This window comes from Malaclemys terrapin, chromosome 24 (genome assembly GCF_027887155.1).
Source record: "Malaclemys terrapin pileata isolate rMalTer1 chromosome 24, rMalTer1.hap1, whole genome shotgun sequence".
Classification (NCBI taxonomy): Eukaryota; Metazoa; Chordata; order Testudines; family Emydidae; genus Malaclemys; species Malaclemys terrapin.
The window spans coordinates 556,505-575,276 of record NC_071528.1 but is presented as its reverse complement, the minus strand read 5'-3'; the positions used below and the strand labels follow the sequence as shown (position 1 = coordinate 575,276).

The window sequence follows — 18,772 nt, the reverse complement described above, 5'->3', positions numbered from 1 at the left end:
AGCTGTAAAGTTGGAGAGGGGACAGCTGTTTTCACACAACAGAGACTGAATCCCTCCTTTGAGTGCAAAACTCAACTCAGTCTGAACTAAAACTGCGACTGGCAACTCCATCACATGTCTAATAAGGTACATACACTATTTTGATCCAAATTTGGATCATATTTGTGCTTTAATTATAAACCTGCTAAACACTGGCCCCTCAAACCCTATATTCAGATTGGTTGGCTAGCTGTGCTCCTCTGATAGACAACCAGTATTAACAAAACTTCCCTCTTATGGAGGGAGGGTCCTCTCATTACTATCAACCTGGCTGAACAGCAAAAATGTCAGGTCTATTTTCATCATGATGAAATAAACTAGAGGACTCTTTACTGGGTTGAAAAAAGAACTAGATAAGTTCACGGAGGATATGTCCATCAGTGGCTATTAGCCAGGATGGGCAGGGATGGTGTCCCTAGCCTCTGTTCGCCAGAAGCTGGGAATGGGTAAGGGGATGGATCACTTGGTGATTCCCTGTTCTGTTCATTCCCTCTAGGGCACCTGGCATTGGCCACTGTCAGAAGACAGGATCCTGGGCTAGATGGACCTTTGGTCTGACCCAGTATGGCTGTTCTTATGACTGTTCCAAACAGTCCTTGTTGGACTGGTAAAGCATGGTCCTAATAGACCTTTATCATTTAAGAAAATAGGCATAGAAATATTTTTTAAATTGGTAGTAAGAGACCATAAACACCTCTTTGAAAGAGAGTGCCCAAAAAAGGGCAGTGTTTTTCTTCCATTTTTAAGATTCCTTCCCTGGAGGTTGATGTCTGTCTCACTATAGTTTTTACTGATTATTTCACTGTTAAATTAGAATTGCCCTAAACATCAATAGAATTGGAATATTGACTGAAAGGGGGATTTATTCCTTGGGTCTGTTCTTGGTTCTACCACTGAATCAGTAGGTGACCTTTGGCAAGTCACAGAATCTTTCTGGGACTTTGTTTCCCCATCTGTACAACCCCTAGCAAGTTGGTGTGAGACTAATTTTTGTTAAAAACCTACATAACCCTCAGGGGCCCTATATAATCCCACTACTGCAGAGGGGGAGAAATGGAAGTGAGGTGAACTCAGCACTTGTCTCTCATTAGACTCGTTCGCATGAGCAGCCGTCGGATCTGTGGGTTAGTGGCCAGCTAATTTCATGAGTCTCAGAAAAAGAGTCAGCAAAATATTCCCCTTCTCTGGACACTGGAGGGTCAGAGCTGCTCACCCAAGTGAGAAGAGAGGATGTGTTTGCCCTGAAATGGGACAAATTCCCAATGTTTGTACAGGCCCTCAGTCATGCTCAGAGAATGAGGCTTTCTTACTGAGGCTGCTGGAAAAATATAGCAAAATAGATTTATTCCTTCCCCCAAAAAATCGTTTTTGTGAAGGAGGGGTGGGAACTCAGCTTAGATAGAAAACTTCCACCTGGCTCCCCTTCTAGCAAACCAGCCAGTCTGTCATTGCATTAGTATCACCCCTATCTATCAAACAGTGCTGGGACAACACGCACCTTTCTCCTTGTTGATAAATTATATAGTCAATTGCTTGAGCACACTTTTGTTCCTTATTTAGTTATGAAATATACTCGAGACCAAATAACCTATGTCAGTCAGGTTTATTAATATGGTGCAGGAAAAAGGTCCTATATTATACCAGTCTCTGAAGAGCAGTCCTGTGCAACAGTGTTACATTCACATTATGTAGGTGTGCTCCCCAAAGTTACACCTCTAGAGCCATCCTTTTATCCCCTACTTGTTTTACCAGAAGAAGGTACAGCATACGTCATTTGGAACTGAATTTAATTAATGAACTTTCTGTCTTTGTTTCTGGTACCATGGTGTACGCCTTTATCGTTTGTTCTGAACACATGTATTCCAGGTACTAAGAGGTATGAAGGCACCTCCTAGGTTTGTGTGGGCAGCTCCTTTCCTATTGTCATGAGGAAATAATTATATGTCCTGATATTGTCAGTTTTCCTATTTACACAAGCCAAAATTGTTCTATGTAATGTAAGATGTTAGGGAATACTTGGCATAAGTGTACAGCATTATAACAAAGGTACAGACCAATTTGGGCTATAGAACTACTATACTAAAACTTAAATGTCTGGAGTACATATATTGCAGGTAGCATTACCAACACAATATATATGCTAGCCAGTGTATATTAGTAAATGCTCCTGCAGGGTCTGGAGGCTGCCCGGCAAACCATGAAGCCGGTAGCGCTCGGGCTTCGGGCAGCCCCCTTGCCTCCGGACCCTGCGCCCCCGGCCGGGCACTTCCCCTCCCGGGCTCCGGCTGCTCTGCTCCTCCCCTGACTCTTCGGCTCTGTTTAAGAGCCAAGCTGCCCGAGCCAGCGATACGGGCTTCGGGCAGCCCCCTTGCCTCCGGACCCTGCGCTGCCGGAGCAGAGCAGCTGGAGCCGGGGAGGAGAAGTGCCCGGCCGGCGGCTGGGGTCCGGAGGCACGGGGGCTGCCCGAAGCCGGTAGCACTGGCTCGGGCAGCTTGGCTCTTAAACAGAGCCGAAGTCTGAGTCAGGGGAGGAGCAGAGCAGCCGCGGGAGAGGAAGTGCCCGGCCGTATTTTTCCCGGACATGTTCGGCTTTTTGGCAATTCCCCCTGGACGGGGGTTTGATTGCCGAAAAGCCGGACATGTCCGGGAAGAACCGGACGTATGGTAACCCTAGCATAGCTGAGGTCAGGGCCCGACTGCACTGGGCACTGCACATCCATGCGGTAACAGCCAGTCCCTGCACTCGTTTGCAGTCTAAATAGACAAGACAGGCAAAGGGTGGGGGAAGGGAAGGATTATTTTATTTCAGGTTTTTATGTAATTGAAATTCCAGGCTGTGCTGGGGGAGGTGGGAAGGGGGAGTCAATGTGGACTCTAGTGCTGAGGGACTATGCAGTAGAGCTGGAAGAAATTTTATTTAGCATATATAATTTTTGCCAGAAAATGAATTTTTGGAGACTCTGACACTGAATTTGGTTCAAATTCTATTAATAGTTTTATCCCCAAAAACCCCTGAAAAATTGGCTTTCTTTTTGAAACTTTTTTTTTAAATTGGCCAAATTTGAAAACAAAAACACAAAAAGATTGAAAATATCCCAAATCAGCCAAATTGAAATGAAAAACTCAAGGGGGGGATTGTTGACCAGATTTTTTTTTCTTCAATTTCAATCACAAACATTTGAAAAAATTAGTTGTGATTCAAATTGAACTGGATTTTTTTCTCCAGTTCAGCCCCCAAACAAAATGAGCTGTTCTTTGCCCAGCTGGAACTGGAGGCCACATCTGGAGCACTGTGTCCAGTTTTGGGCTCCCCACTACAGAAAGGATGTGGACAAATTGGAGAGAGTCTAGCGGAGGGCAATGAAAATTATTAGGAGGCTGAGGCACATGATTTATTAGGAGAGGCTGAGGGAACTGGGCTTATTTAGTCTGCAGAAGAGAAGAGTTGAGGGGGGATTTGATAGCAGCCTTCAATTACCTGAAGGGGGGTTCCAAAGAGGATGGAGATCGGCGGTTCTCAGTGGTGGCAGATGAGAGACCAAGGAGCAATGGTCTCAAGTTGCAGTGGGGGAGGTCTAGGATGGATATTAGAAAAAACTATTTTACTAGGAGGGTGGTGAAGCACTGGAATGGGCTACTTAGGGAGGTGGTGGAATCTCCTTGCTTGGAGTTTTTAAGGCCCAACTTGACAAAGCCCTGGCTAGGATGATTTAGTTGGGAATTGGTCCTGCTTTGAGCAGGGAGTTGGACTAGATGACCTCCTGAGATCTCTTCCAACTCTAATCTATGATTCTCTATTCTGCAGGCAGGTGTCAAGATTTCACAGCCTCTGGAAAGGCCTGGTAACTCAAAGCTGGGCCTCTTGGTGACAAGCAACTTGATCACTACAAAAAGCAGCATTTTGCTATGAAATGCTGAATAGGATTTCTTGGAAACTGCCCTGATCTGGTTCTAACTTAGCATCTTCCAGGACTGCACTGGATTCCCCACAGGTGCTACAGCTTCCAGGCTCTCTTCATCATAGCCACAAAGTAGTCGTCACTGTCAATGGATGCGCTGACCCCACTGTAGTAGTTCAGGAACTCCTCGGCTGTGACCTGTTGGAGAGTGAAGGTGAAAGTGGCGTCTTTGAGAGAGGCTCAGAACAGGCCTCAGAGCTGGAGGCTCATTTCACTATTGAGAAAGGGCCTTCTGTTTTGCTCGCCCTGATGTAACATAGGAAGGAGCACCATGTGCCCTTGTAAGAAAACTACTATGGGAGCCAAGGGGGCTCAGTCCCACTCTGGGGTTTGGCATGCAGGGGCCTGATCCACTGCAATTTACTTAATTTAATTTCTTTCATAAGGGACCTGAGTTAGTTTTTTTATTCTGCCTTCTGCAGCAGGGGGCGCAGATCACCTGGTTAGATCTTTCAGTTTCCCTCCATTGCGGGGGCCCTCAGGCATTGGTGCACCTTGAACCCTCCTGTTCTGTGGCACACAATAGCTTCGTCTCCAGAAGGCTGACACACTGTGGTCTAATTCTGGTCATGAGGCTTGGTGTAGGGATGCCTGGGTGGTGATCCGTGGCCGGTGCTGTACACAGCTCCGACCAGAAGATCTTGTGGTCCCTTCTGGAGTTACCTTTACTGGCAGAGTTTATGTCTATGCTGCAGCTGGGAGCATGTTCCCAGCACAGGACGACAGACCCAAGCTAGTGCGTTAAAAATAACAGCGTAACTGCAGTGCCTTGGGCCAGCCGTGAGTACATCTGCAGGGGTTGGACTGCTAGCCTGAGCTGCCACCCACGCTGCTGCTTTCCGTGTGCTGCTCAAGCTAGCCAAGCTGGGAAGCACGTTCCCAGCTGCAGAGGGATGGTGGGATCTGGCTTGCTGTGGGACCCTTCACACGTTGCTTTGTTTTGATCTGCCCCATCAGTAAAATAAAGATGAAGTTGTATAAATTCTGACTACTGTGTGTTCGTGCTAAGACCTGGGAGCAGAGATAAAAGCACAAATCAGGCGGGAGCCTAAGCAACATGTCTCTTACAAGGAAGTGAAAATGTAGATGTTTGAGAGGGTCTTTTTTCTGCAGGGTGTCAGGCCACCAGCCAGTTCCTATAGCCAGGGCTGTCCCTACCCATACGCAAAGTATGCAGCTCTAGCCCCTCCTCCACCCCTTCCCCAAAGCCCCCGCCCTGCCACTTCCTGCCCCGGCTCCACCCCAGCCCCGCCCCCACTTCTCTGAGGACTGCAGTAGGGCAAGTTCCCTCTGCCCCACAAGTCCCAAGGGACCCAGGGGAGCAGAGTGGAGCGGGCTGGGGCCAAGTCACTCCACTTCCCGCCACCCCGTGAGTGCGGGGTCAGGCCTTCCCGGCACTCACCGGGCAGCAGGAAGTGGAGCGACCCAGCCCCAACCCATTCCACACCGCCGGCTCATGCTGTGGGGTGGTTCTCCCCTACCCCGCCAAGCCAGCTCCCCCCCATCTCCACAGAGGCCTGTGGAGCCTCCCCCATGGTGGGGGGGGGGGGGAGGAGGGCCTGTGTAGGGCACCAAAATGGCTAGGGACTGCCCTGCCTATAGCCTCCGTCTATGAAAATGCACCCAGGGTCTGCTGCTGCTAGTGACTGTATTAAATAATGAGTCAGCAGTCAAGTGGGTGGGGCAGGGAAAATAAAGGTTAAATCTAACAGTCGTAGGAATATGTTGCATTCACTATTGAAAGAAAACTTTTAGGAAATAAACTGGGGCAGGGAGAAAAAAAGAAATATGACTTTAATTTCATGAGTACAGCTGGTCAGAAAACTTTAATCATAATAAAGTAGGACTGCTACTTCACTTAATATTATCACTGCAGTAATGTAACATTAGATCACTATATTTTAGCGTTACTATGTTTGTTCTGCAGTGGGGCGATTTAGAACCACTAGCAGAACTTCCATGTATACTTCTCATGCCTAGAGCTGGTCAAAAATCATTTCTGGTTTGCTTCAGTCTTGACATTTTTACATTTGTATTCACAACTCTCGGGTTGGCCCACCCCAAAATGTGGCATTGGGTGACAGCTGCACCCCATTAACTCCCCCCAATGCATTGGCAATAGGAACTGAGAATATTGCCACACTTCACCCAACCTGCCCTGTTCCTTGTGCCCGGCACATCTTCCACTGTGCATGCCAATTCCTACAGCCCTGGGCAGGGCTTGGGCAGCACCAATCTCCTGGTGCTGGGTGGCAAAGGCAGGGGAAGCGTCACCTGAATGCTGCGTTACCTGGCTTGCCTTACTTGGGGGATGAAAGGCTCCTGCTCTGGGGGAAGACCGAGCAGGCAGTGCCTGTATCCCAAACTCCTTGGTAATGAAGGGTTTTGCTTCTGAATTTCCCTTGGTTTTTATGAGATGGGAATTGTGACAGAGGCACAACTGAGGGGTAAGTGGGGCTTCCTGGACACTACTTAGCCCCTCAGCTGCCTGCTAGAAGCTCCAGTATAGGGTACAAGGAGCCCTGTGCCCCTTATGGCAGGAGCAGACGTGTGTGTTAGTGTCTGGACCCCACAGCACCTATGTGCAGAAGGTTGATGCAGAGGAGACTTGAGCTCCTGGTCAGTGGAGCTGCAGATCAACACTGCTCTCGATAATCCATTATCTGAGCAAGGGGGATTCACTGAGCTCTTCCTTAAGGAGCCCATGCTGAGCTCTATTTCCCAATCTCAGTGCCTGTGATATGCACTGAGCAGACCCATTCTCACCACTGAAACCACTGAGGGGCTGTGCGCCTGGTTCTGGAACACTTAGAACAGCAAAAGCAAGTTCATGAGGGGAGGGAACCCCTGAACCAGGCAACCCCAGCTGCACACCACACAGGCCATTCCAGACCCTGTTGGAGCACAGCTAATTTCTATGCATTTAAAGAATCCTTAGAAATGTAAAAGCCGGCAAAGCAATGGCCAGGCTACGAGGTTCTGCTTGTGCTTATTAGAGTATTGTTTTAGTTAAATGCATGTCACTGGGAAAGAGAAAAGTTTTACCCTGGAATCCTCTTGACTAGTTAGCCCCAAATTTGCAGCACACAATGTCTTCTGTACTCTGTAATACAACTCAAGACTATTTCCCTACAGTGCATGATTATGGGGTACTTTGAACAATTATAACCTTCCCCTCCACACGCTCCCGATATATCTCAAGAAACCCTCACATGACCCCAAGTTTCTCTCTCAAACTATTTCAGATCTTCAGCTGTCATAGCAAATTTCAAGCTGATCTGATTGTACCTGTGAATTGTAGAGCACTTTGAAAAACTGACTGGAAACTAACATGCTGTCCCTATCCTGCTTGTGTCGCAGACTCTGGTTTACTTCAGCCTCAGGCACCACTTCCTGAAGAAACAATGTAATGTATCATGTAGTGCGCCCTGCAGCTGCTTTCTGCTGGAGCTCCTGGCTGAGAGCAGGGGCTGTCCATGGATGTCAGTTCTAGGTGCCGCCTGCCCATAAAACCAACTGCCCCATTTGGGGGAAATCTGCTCCCCCTTACTCCTGCATTGCAATAATGGAGGTGTCACTGGGTGCACTTGTAGCTGACGCTGCCTGGAGGAGGATGAGGGGGTGGAGTGGCCAGGTTGCCTGACCCCCATTTACGGCTTCGTTGTGAATGATCAGATTAAAACTCCATCTGTTGGCTGGCCTCTTGCCTCGGCTTCTGGCCAGCTGGCTGCAGTTGAGCAGCACGGGGAATGATTGCAGAGCAGCTGGGTCTTGGCCTCCACTGAGGGAAGCAGTTCAGGCCCCACACAACCCAGCCCCTTGGTCAGGTACTACCCGCCCCTCACCTTTCCATCCTTGTCATTGGGTGAGTCAAAGCTGTCCAGGAATGCTCGGAACACCTGCTCCTCTGTCCATTCCCCGCTCTGGTACTTGGGGTGAGTTTTGCCGTCATACACCCCATGGAGATCCTCCACGCTCACCACGCCGGCTCCAGTCTTGTCCAGTTTGTGAAATGCATCAGCTATAATCTGCTTCCTGGCGGCCGACATGGGTGGCTGCAAAGACAAGCTTTGGTAGTGGGGCAGTTTGTTGCCTTTCAGCTTCTGGCTTCTAGGCACATACACACCGCTTATCTAAGAGCACAGCTGTGTGCCCCCTTGTGCTAGGGTTACCATATTTCAACAATCAAAAAAGAGGACGGGAGGAGCCCCGCCCCTGTCCTGCCCTAGCCCCGCCCCTGCCCCTTCCACTCCCTCCCACTTCCTGCCCCCTCAGAACCCCCAACCCTCCCCCCCACGCCTTGTCCCCTGACTGCCCCCTCCTGGGACCCCTGCCCCTAACTGCCCCCCAGGACTCCACCCCCTACCTAAGCCTCCCTGCTCCTTGTCCCCTAACTGCCCCCTCCTGAGGCCCCCCCACCTGTACTCTGCCCAAAACCTTACACCCCCAACCCCCAGACAGCCCCCCCCGAACTCCTGACCCATCCAACCCTCCCCCTGCTCCCTGTCTCTTGACTAATCCCCGCCCCCGAACCTCCCTGCCGCTTCTCTGACCCCCGGCCCCCTTACTGTGCTGCAGAGCAGCGCGCTCGGCAGCGGGGGAGGGGAGCAGGGTCGGAGCTCCAGACTGCCGGAGGCCGAGGCGAGAGCCGGTGATCTGCGAATGCAGGGCCGGCGGGGGGGAGGGAGAGGAGGGGAGGGGTCTCAAGTTGCAGGAGAGAGGAGGGGGGAAGTGGAGGAAGGGCTCTGGCTGCCGGAGCCCCATGTGAGTGGTACCATCCGGCCGGCTGCCCTGTAAGCCCCGCACGCTCTGCATGGGGGGGCGGGGGAAGTCCGGACATTGACAAATTCCCCCCGGACGCTATTTTTAACTGAAAAAAGCCGGACATGTCCGGGGGAATCCGGACGGATGGTAACCCTACCTTGTGCCTGTCCCCACAATGACAACTCCTGACCAGTGACTGGCAGTGACCTTTACTGGAGCAGCAGGGTGGGGCATTGGAGTGGAATTTTCTCCCTAGCAGCAGGGGCTGATTGCCCTAGAACCTGCCTCTTGCCTGCAGCATGTGGCCTCTTCAGGCAGGACCCTAGGAAATCGTTGTGGGGGTGGGGAGGGCCTGTGAAACCAGTGTCATATCTGCCCCATACTTTGCCCATCTTAAGACACCTGTAGACAGAGCTACGGGAACTCAGCGCTGCTGACAAACTGGCCCCAGGGCTCCCAAAATTAAGCACTTGACTGCCTCTCCCAAGCCCTAAAGAACACCCTGCTTCCATCCACTACATCTGCTAGCGGGGTGCTCAGCCCTGCCTGCAACCCTTCCTGCTCGCTGAGAGTCACTGCAAGCTCAGTGCTAGTCTTCTCCTGTGGCCCCGAGGAAGGACCCATTTGCCTTCAGCTGGGGTCCCTGGTTCAGCCAGCAGCGTCACTAACCAACAACATGGCAAGTTCTCTCCCCATCCCACCCCATGCCCAGTGCAGTCCCTGGTAGTGGCCCCAGCTCACCCTCAGGGCTTCCAGGAACTCCTCAAAATCCATCGTGCCGCTGCTGTTCTTGTCACAGAGGCTGAAGATTTGCTGTGCCTCCCTGCTTCCCAGCATGATGCCAGCTGAGCTCAGGCCCTTCACAAACTCTGCTAGGTCCAAGGACCTGCTCTTATCATCATCCATGATGTGGAAAACTCTGCACCCAGGGCATGGGGGGTGAAGAAGGAGGAGAGAGAGTTGTGCAGTGCCAACATCACATGCTCAAACTGCAGCAGTTGGGCCCCGACAATTATGAGACATTTTTATGATAGTGAATGTTGGTTGATTTTTTTGCCTTCTATTTTCTGAGCCTTTAGGGCATACTCATGTCAGATTTTCTGGCATTTCATGGTTATAAACTCATGTTTACTTTTAAAAGAAAGCTGAGATTTGCATCTAATCCTCTGAACTCCAGGAGCTGTAGTTTTAAGTAAAACATCAAGGCACACAAGCCTTGCCACCAAAATCAAAATCATAAGAGTTGACATCAGAGGCAGCAGCAGAGGGTGGGGAGATGGGTCAGGGAGAAAGTGGCTGGTTGCAGGGAGAGGGGTGAGGAGTATTCATTTTTGTTTAATGAAATTGAGGAGGGAAAATTTTATTTTTCTGATCTTGCTGGGGTTCCCTCCCCCAATATGATTGTTGCACTTTTACTCATGAGCAGGGCTGCAGCCAGGGAGCAAGGCTGCACCTTCATTTCCTCCTGGCTACTAGGGGTTCCTGGGAAGGCAGCCAGGGCTCAGGAACCAGCACTGCTGCTGCTTGGCCGTGAGCAGCACATTTCATCCCCACTCCCTGGAGCCAGGCCTGAGGCGTTATGGCACCGGGGAGGGAGGGAGCGGACTATTGTGAGAATGGGGCATATGGTGGCGGGGGGAGGGGGAGAGGAGAGAGATGATAGTCAAGACAAGAGAGATAAGGGGTATGTGAGCCTCATGAAGAATCATGCCACCCAGCCAGCCACATGATCAATGTACTGCTAGGTTAGTAGAACGTAACAGCCATCTACAAATTACAGTGAGGGTTTGGAAAATCTGACACCTACAAGCCATAGGGGAAAATACCTTTTTAAATACACCACTTCCTCTCTGAGCTGCTGCAATTTAAGAAAATACACAGGGCACAACTTAAAAAAAAATTACCCATCAGTTTTTTATTTAACACGTCTAAAAATGTAATTTTTTGACAACACTTGCTTTTATAAATTGGGGCCCTCTAATGAAATTAATAGGCAGCAGGGTTTTTTTGTTTAAGTTTTTGTTTTTTTAAAGGAAGTACTGCTTCACACAACACAGTCAACCTGTGGTACTCTTTGCCAGGGGATGTTGTGAAGGCCAAAACTGTAACTGAACTGAAAAAAGAACTAGATAAGTTCATGGAGGATAGGTCCATCTATGGATGTTAGCCAAGATGGTCAGGGATACAACCCCATGCTGTGGGTGTCCCTAGCCTCTGACTGCCCGAAACTGGGACTGGACAACAGGGGATGGATCACGTGCTAAGTGTCCTGGTCTATTCATTCCCTCTGGGGCACTGGCTACTCCTGGAAGACAGGATACTGGGCTAGCTGGACCCAGTGTTACTGCTCTGACCCAGTCTGGTCGTTCTTATGAGTGGGAAAGGGAGAGGATGAATAAAAGAGGCATCTTATGGCTGATGCACTGAGCTTGGGACTCCTGGGTTCCATTCCCAGCTCTGCCACTCACAATGTGCTCTAGCAAAGTTGCATCACCTCTCAGGCTCAGTTTCCCAGCAGCACAATGGGGCTAATCCTGCTAACCTGCCTCCCAGGTACCATCCGTTCCTTGGCAGGAGAATTCATCACTCTTTGCTTGGTACTGGGAAATGCAGGCTGGACTGGAAAGGCTGCAACATTTCACATTACCATCCCCACAAGTGGCACCTGGGAGGGGGCTGCTCTGGTTCCAGCCTTCTTTATATATCAGACCAGGGGTCTGCAACCTTTCAGAAGTGGTGTGCCGAGTCTTCATTTAGTCACTCTGATTTAAGGTTTCGCGTGCCAGTCAGACATTTTTAACGTTTTTAGAAGGTCTCTTTCTATAAGTCTAGAATATATAACTAAACTATTGTTGTTTGTAAAGTAAATAAGGTTTTAAAAATGTTGAAGAAGCTTCATTTAAAATTAAATTAAATGCAGAGCCCCCCGGACCGGTGGCCAGGACCCGGGCAGTGTGAGTGCCACTGAAAATCAGCTCGTGTGCCGCCTTCGGCACGCGTGCCATAGGTTGCCTACCCCTGTCTCAGACAGTAATTGAAAAGGGTGCAGAGCCTTGTCTCTCCCCCCCCCCCGCCCCCAATATGCAGGTCCTGGTCAGGACCTACAGCCCTCTGGGATGCAATGGGGCAGAAACACAATGGCTCATGGCAAATGTCTTTTCATAACTGAAAGCGGGGTGGGGGGGGGGGAGGGCTTAGAAGAGAAGGGGGGAGGCAGAGGTCAGTTGTCCAGCCAGGAGATCAGGCTTAACATTCTCCTCTTGCTAAATGTAACCTGGGCCTACCATTCATTAGAGCAGCGCATCTCAAACTTCATGGCACCATGACCCCTTTCTGACAACAAAAATTACTACACGAACTCAGGGGGGGTGACCAAATCCTGAGCTGCCCGAGCCCCGCCGCCCCAGGTGGAGGAGGGGAGGGGCCAAAGCTGAAGCCCAAGAGCTGCTGTCCAGGGCAGGGGGCATATAACCTTAGCCCTGGGCAGTGGGGCTCAGGCTTCGGCTTCAGCTCCAAGTGGTGGGGCTTGGGCTTGGACCCTGAATCCCAGCAAGTTGAACAGCAGCCTTGACAATCCCATTAAAATGGGGCTGTGTCCCACTTTGGGTCCCTGACCCACAGTTTGAGAACCCCTGCATTAGAGGTTTAACAGTCACTAAGGCAGTGATCACCCTGTGCCAATGGCTCAAGGCCCGGCTTCCATGTAATGCCTGCTCTTAAGCCACTGGGCTGGCACACTTCCTGGGAGCAGATTTTTCCCCACAACTATCACCATAAAAGGATGGGTCTCCATACCTGGCCAGCCCCTTAATGCCAGCTGAGCCTCTTGCCAAGCACTGTGCCCTGAGCTTTTCTATGGGATTTGTGTGTATCTCCATTCCTTGGTCCTCTGTGTTAGCCATGGTGGGTCAGACCAGCCACTTGTCAGATTCTGGAAAGCAAAGCAAGATACTCCATGTGATTCTGGGCACTTGGCCCCATGCCCATAGCCCCAGAGACGCCCTGCTGCACTCACTCCTACAGCAGCATAGGCCCATTCCCCAAACCCTGGGGCACCAGTGAAGCTCCTCCACAGGGGGCTGACCCTGGGGCGAAAAGCAGCCAACGAAAGTAGCGTTCCTTCCAACTGCCATGTCCCTTCAGAGGTGTGCTGGGTGCCAGGCTGTCACAGCACAGCTCAGCGCAGAGCCTCACCCTTTCCACGCTGTGTAAAGACAAGCTCCGCTGTTCAAGGGCAGGGGCTGGGTGATAGCCCCTCCCAACCAGAAGATGGTGACACAACACTGACTTGCCGAGGCCCTCGCAGCGAAGCATCTGCCATCGCCCCTGGTGACTGCACTGCACTGCTCAGCTGTGAGGGAGGCACCCAGGGCTCACCGGCCGGGAGGGTGGACTGGCAGAGACCGTCTCAAAGAGACACAATCCCGTCCCTTTCGAGGCTCTGTCCCAAACGAGACCCAGTCATCAGTTCAGTACGAGGGGCATCAGCCTTCGCCTGCCGCCTGCCACTGTGAATGGCATTGGGGACAGGCTTGGGCAATTGCCCAGAAGCAGCTGAATTAAAATCTGGGCAGCTGTTAGTTCTTCGAGTCTGTGTCTGAGTGAGCCCTGGTGTAGAAACATGAATACGCCCTCCATGAGGGCAGCCGACCCCTTCAGTTCCTTCCTAGTATCCATGACAGGAAGACAGCCCATCGAACCACCCGTCCCAAACCTACCTCGCCCCTGCCAAGCCCTCACGCAGCCTCCTCTCCCTCCAACCACCCGTCCCAAACCTACCTCGCCCCTGCCCAGCCCTCACGCAGCCTCCTCTGATTCTCATCACCCGCCCAAACCTATCTCGCCCCTGCCCAGCCCTCACGTAGCCTCCTCTCCCTCCAACCACCCGTCCCAAACCCACATTTCCCCTGCCCAGCCCTCACGCAGCCTCCTCTGCTTCTCATCACCCGCCCAAACCCACCTCGACCCTGCCCAGCCCTCACGCAGCCTCCTCTCCCTCCAACCACCCGTCCCAAACCCACCTCGCCCCTGCCCAGCCCTCACGCAGCCTCCTCTCCCTCCAACCACCCGTCCCAAACCCACCTCGCCCCTGCCCAGCCCTCACGCAGCCTCCTCTCCCTCCAACCACCCGTCCCAAACCCACCTCGACCCTGCCCAGCCCTCACGCAGCCTCCTCTCCCTCCAATCACCCGTCCCAAACCTACCTCGCCTCCGCCCAGCCCTGATACAGCCTCCTCTGCCTCCAACCACCCATCCCAAACCTACCTCGCCCCTGCCGAGCCCTCACGCAGGCTCCTCTCCCTCCAACCATCCGTCCCAAACCCACCTCGCCCCTGCCCAGCCCTCACGCAGCCTCCTCTCCCTCCAACCACCCGTCCCAAACCTACCTTCCTTCCCAGCCCTCACACAGCCTCCTCTCCCTCCAACCACCCATCCCAAACCCACCTCGCCCCTGCCGAGCCCTCACGCAGCCTCCTCTCCCTCCAACCACCCGTCCCAAACCTACCTTCCTTCCCAGTCCTCACGCAGCCTCCTCTCCCTCCAACCACCCGTCCCAAACCTACCTTCCTTCCCAGTCCTCACGCAGCCTCCACGCCATCCAACCACCCGTCCCAAACCCACCTCGCCCCTGCCGAGCCCTCACGCAGCCTCCTCTCCCTCCAACCACCCGTCCCAAACCTACCTCGCCCCTGCCCAGCCCTCACGCAGCCTCCTCTCCCTCCAACCACCCGTTCCAAACCCACCTCGCCCCTGCCCAGCCCTCACGCAGCCTCTTCTCCCTCCAACCCCCCATCCCAAACCCACCTCGCCCCTGCCCAGCCCTCACGCAGCCTCCACTCCATCCAACCACCCGTCCCAAACCCACCTCGCCCCTGCCCAGCTCTCACGCAGCCTCCTCTCCCTCCAACCACCCATCCCAAACCTACCTCGCCCCTGCCCAGCCCTCACGCAGCCTCCTCTCCCTCCAACCACCCGTCCCAAACCCACCTCGCCCCTGCCCAGCCCTCACGCAGCCTCCTCTCCCTCCAACCACCCGTCCAAAACCTACCTCGCTCCTGCCCAGCCCTCACGCAGCCTCCTCTCCCTCCAACCACCCGTCCCAAACCTACCTCGCCTCCGCCCAGCCCTCACACTGCCTCCTCTCCATCCAACCACCCATCCCAAACCCACCTCGCCCCTGCCCAGCCCTCACACAGCCTCCTCTCCCTCCAACCACCCGTCCAAAACCTACCTCGCCCCTGCCCAGCCCTCACGCAGCCTAGGTCATTGTACCTAAACAACTAACCAGAAGCTCCCAGGGCCAAAAGGGCTAACACCATCCCTGGATGTATTAATGGGGGTATCAAGCAAGTGCAGGGAGATGATAGTGTCGCTGTGGGAGCGACTCACCTACTGCCTCTTGTGGGCTGATTATATCACACAGAGATGAAAAAGCTCTCTCAGAAAAACAACGGTGATGTAACAGAAAGTCAAAATGCTGCCAGCCTGTGTGCCATGGTAACAAGCTCCCTGCCCGCTGCGATGATACAGGAGAAGGGCACATTGGAAGGCATAAGCACACACGGCAATATAATGGTGATCACCTGTAGGAAATCCCAGACACAAAAGCCATGGGAGACATTTTTCAAAGGTACATGTGAAAGTTGGGTGCCTAACTACTCTGTGGGCCTGGAACAATTTCCCCTGGGAGATTTGAAATCTGCCGTTTCCCCAGCACAGAGAAAAGGCAGACTGCACGTCTGACAAACCCTCACTTACTCAAACCTAAGCAAAGCCCAGACTTTGAAATGCAGCTGAAAGATACAAACAAGCTGTCCAGGGGTAGATGTACTCTATATCATGTGTCATTCCCAGCTTTGGGTGCGCTAGTTCACTAATAGCCATGGTGGCATGAACAGAAGCATGGGCTAGCTGCCAGAATACATTCCCTTGTGAGATCCTTGGGACATACTGGAATGACTAGCCTGAGCCACCTTCCATGCGGCCACAGCCACACTTCTAGTTCTAGCACACTAGCTTGAGCAGAGCTAGCATGTGTCCATTTCCCTACGCTGGGAATTTCACCTCCCAGTTGCAAGTGTAGCCACACTGCTACTATCACAGCTACATCGCAGCACTGTCCAGCCCAGCAGCTAGGCGGCAAGGCCATCTGAGAGCCAAATCAGTAGAATGCCAATCGAGTCCATACCCGTAGGGCAGAGCCATTTTCCTATATTGTCAGGTACAGAGAGCCCCCTGTGACTGACCCGCACTGCCTGCCATGTCCCAGATCCCTTCAGGAGCAGCGGTGGAGCCTGGGCTCTGCAGGCAGAGGCATGGGAAGGAATGGCTGTGTCAGCAGCACAGGCACCAACATCAAGCCCAGCCACGTGTGGCTGAGCCACAACACAGTTAGCCTGGAGCGGGTCATGTTAACAGCTGTGTCTTGACAAAGGCAGCCTGGGCCCTGCCAAACTGAATGACCACAGCTGGCTGACAGGGACTGGAAAGGGTTTCACTATTATTGTTTCCAAGGTAAATCCAGAGGTTCTCAAACTTCATAAAATCATAGAAGATTAGGGTTGGAAGAGACCTCAGGAGGTATCTAGTCCAATCCCCTGCTCAAAGCAGGACCAACCCCAACTAAATCATCCCAGCCAGGGCTTTAGAACCCCCCTTCAAGTAGTAGAAGGCTGCTATCAAATCCCCCCTCACTCTTCTCATCTGAAGACTAAATAAGCCCAGTTCCCTCAGCCTCTCCTCGTAAATCAAGTGCCCCAGCCCTCTAATCATCTTTGTTGCCCTCCGCTGGACTCTCTCCAATTTGTCCACGTCCCTTCTGTAAGTGCGGGGGTGGGGGCAAAACTGGTCACAATACTCCAGGTGTGGCCTCACCAGTGCTGAATAGAGGGGAATAATCACTTCCCTCGATCTGCTGGCAATGCTCCTACTAATACAGACCAATATGCCGCTGGCCTTCTTGGCAACAAGGGCACACTGCTGACTCAAATCCAGCTTCTCGTCTACTGGAATCCCCAGGTCCTTTTCTGCAGAACTGCTGCTTAGCCAGTCGGTCTCCAGCCTATAGCAGTGCATGGGATTCTTCCGTCCTAAGTGCAAGACTCTGCACTTGTCCTTGTTGAACCTCATCAGGTTTCTTTTGGCCTAATCCTCCAATGTGTCTAGGTCACTCTGGACCCTAGCCCTACCCTCCAGCATATCTACCTCTCCCCCCTGCTTAGTGTCATCTGCGAACTTGCTGAGGGTGCAATACATCACAACATCCAGATCATTAATGAAGACATTGAACAAAACTGGCCCCAGGACCAACCCCTGGGGCACTCCGCTTGATACCACCTGCCAACTCGACATTGCAACCCCTTCTGACAGCAAAAATTACTGCACAATCCCAGGAGGGCTGGACCGAGCCTGAGCCCGCCGGAGCTTCGCCGCCCTCGGGGATGGGGGTGGGAAGTTGAAGCTCAAGGGCTTCAGTCCAAGGCAGGGGGCCGGCAACCTGAATCCTGCCACCCAGGGCTGAAGGCCTCGGGCTTTGGCTTCAGCCATGGGCTGTAGCAAGTCTAAGCCAGCCCTGGTGGCCCCATTCAAAGGGGGTCACAACCCATTTTGGGGTCCCCACCCACAGTTTGAAAACCGCTGCCTTAGGGGAAGCAAAGTAGCGAACGGTGGGGCATTTAAGGCCAGAGGTCGACCTGTAGCACACAGCAGTGCTGAGCCTTCAAGCTTCACACTGGCAGATGCCTGAGCAGTCACCTGTAACTAATGTGTCATTGTTCTCATTATTACAAGGAGATACCAGCTAGTCTCTGCCTGGCACCTTGCAGTCTGACCCAAAGGCAGAGTTGGGGGTCCCACCTCCCCACAGCTGAATCACCCAGTTGTTCCAGGCACCATTAGATCCACTCAGCTGCATTTTGCCTTTACCTTGATTCCCTTTAAAAACCTTTTCTTCCCTCAGTCCAAGTGGAGTGGCTGCGAATCCTGTTTGCTTGTTCATCCAGAGAGGGCAGGGCAGCGCCTTGTCTCTATAGCAATGCTTGGAAGCTGCGTCTCAGCCACGTGCCTGTTGCTAGGGTGCTACAGTGCGCAGTGCCCTCGGGGCTGGAAGGGGGTGGGGCGGGTATGCGACCTGAGGTTGGCAGAAATACGCTGCAGCCCATCCTGGAAATGTAGCGCTGGGAGCCTGGGGTGTGGCAGGGGGAGCTTTACAGTAGCCTCTAGTGAGCACTTAGTCTCCCCATTTTGTCCTGGGCCAGGCAAGAGCAACAGAGGCCCAGCCCCTCTCGCTGACCCACAGCCCTCCATCCAACCACCCATCCCAAACCCACCTGACCCCTGTCCTGCCCTCACACAGCCTCCTCTCCCTCCAACCACCCATCCCAAACCCACGTCGCCCCTGCCCAGCCCTCACGCAGCCTCCTCTCCCTCCAACCACCCGTCCCAAACCTACCTTCCTTCCCAGTCCTCACGCAGCCTCCACTCCATCCAACCACCCGTCCCAAACCCACCTCGCCCCTGCCGAGCCCTCACACAGCCTCCTCTCCCTCCAACCACCCATCCCAAACCTACCTCGCCCCTGCCCAGCCCTCACACAGCCTCCTCTCCCTCCAACCACCCGTCCCAAACCCACCTCGCCCCTGCCCAGCCCTCACGCAGCCTCCTCTCCCTCCAACCACCCGCCCAAACCCACCTCGCCCCTGCCCAGCCCTCACGCAGCCTCCTCTCCCTCCAACCACCCGTCCCAAACCTACCTTCCTTCCCAGTCCTCACGCAGCCTCCTCTCCCTCCAACCACCCGCCCAAACCTACCTTCCTTCCCAGTCCTCACGCAGCCTCCACTCCATCCAACCACCCGTCCCAAACCTACCTCGCCCCTGCCCAGCCCTCACGCAGCCTCCTCTCCCTCCAACCACCCGTCCCAAACCCACCTCGCCCCTGTCCTGCCCTCACACAGCCTCCACTCCATCCAACCACCCGTCCCAAAACCACCTCGCCCCTGCCCAGCCCTCAC

The 18,772-nt window shown here is 53.1% G+C and overlaps 1 protein-coding gene across 2 annotated transcripts; it reads right to left on the bottom strand.

Annotated features, from left to right (window-relative positions):
- Positions 1 to 1,623: 1,623 nt before the first annotated feature.
- Positions 1,624 to 17,770, bottom strand: CAPS (calcyphosine). Of its 2 annotated transcripts, none has more exons than XM_054013390.1 (5): positions 17,687 to 17,770; positions 12,557 to 12,692; positions 9,503 to 9,680; positions 7,843 to 8,052; positions 1,624 to 4,135 (listed from the first exon to the last, which is right to left on the bottom strand). In XM_054013390.1, the coding sequence occupies exons 2-5, from the start codon at positions 12,661 to 12,663 to the stop codon at positions 4,034 to 4,036; spliced, it is 597 nt and encodes a 198-aa protein (XP_053869365.1). In that variant the 5' UTR covers positions 12,664 to 12,692; positions 17,687 to 17,770; the 3' UTR covers positions 1,624 to 4,033. The 2 variants fall into 2 exon arrangements, with proteins under 2 accessions (XP_053869365.1, XP_053869366.1); XM_054013391.1 differs by lacking the exon at positions 17,687 to 17,770 and adding an exon at positions 15,152 to 15,218.
- Positions 17,771 to 18,772: the final 1,002 nt, after the last annotated feature.

Bases quoted from the DNA above. Each gene is read 5' to 3' on its own strand.
- CAPS (XM_054013390.1), bottom strand. From the start codon at position 12,663: ATGGCTAACACAGAGGACCAAGGAATGGAGATACACACAAATCCCATA. The intron at 8,053-9,502 runs GTGAGCTGGGGC...TTGTCTTTGCAG, and splicing joins AGTTCCTGGAAGCCCTGAGG to CCACCCATGTCGGCCGCCAG. The intron at 4,136-7,842 runs GTGAGGGGCGGG...ACTCTCCAACAG, and splicing joins CCAATGACAAGGATGGAAAG to GTCACAGCCGAGGAGTTCCT.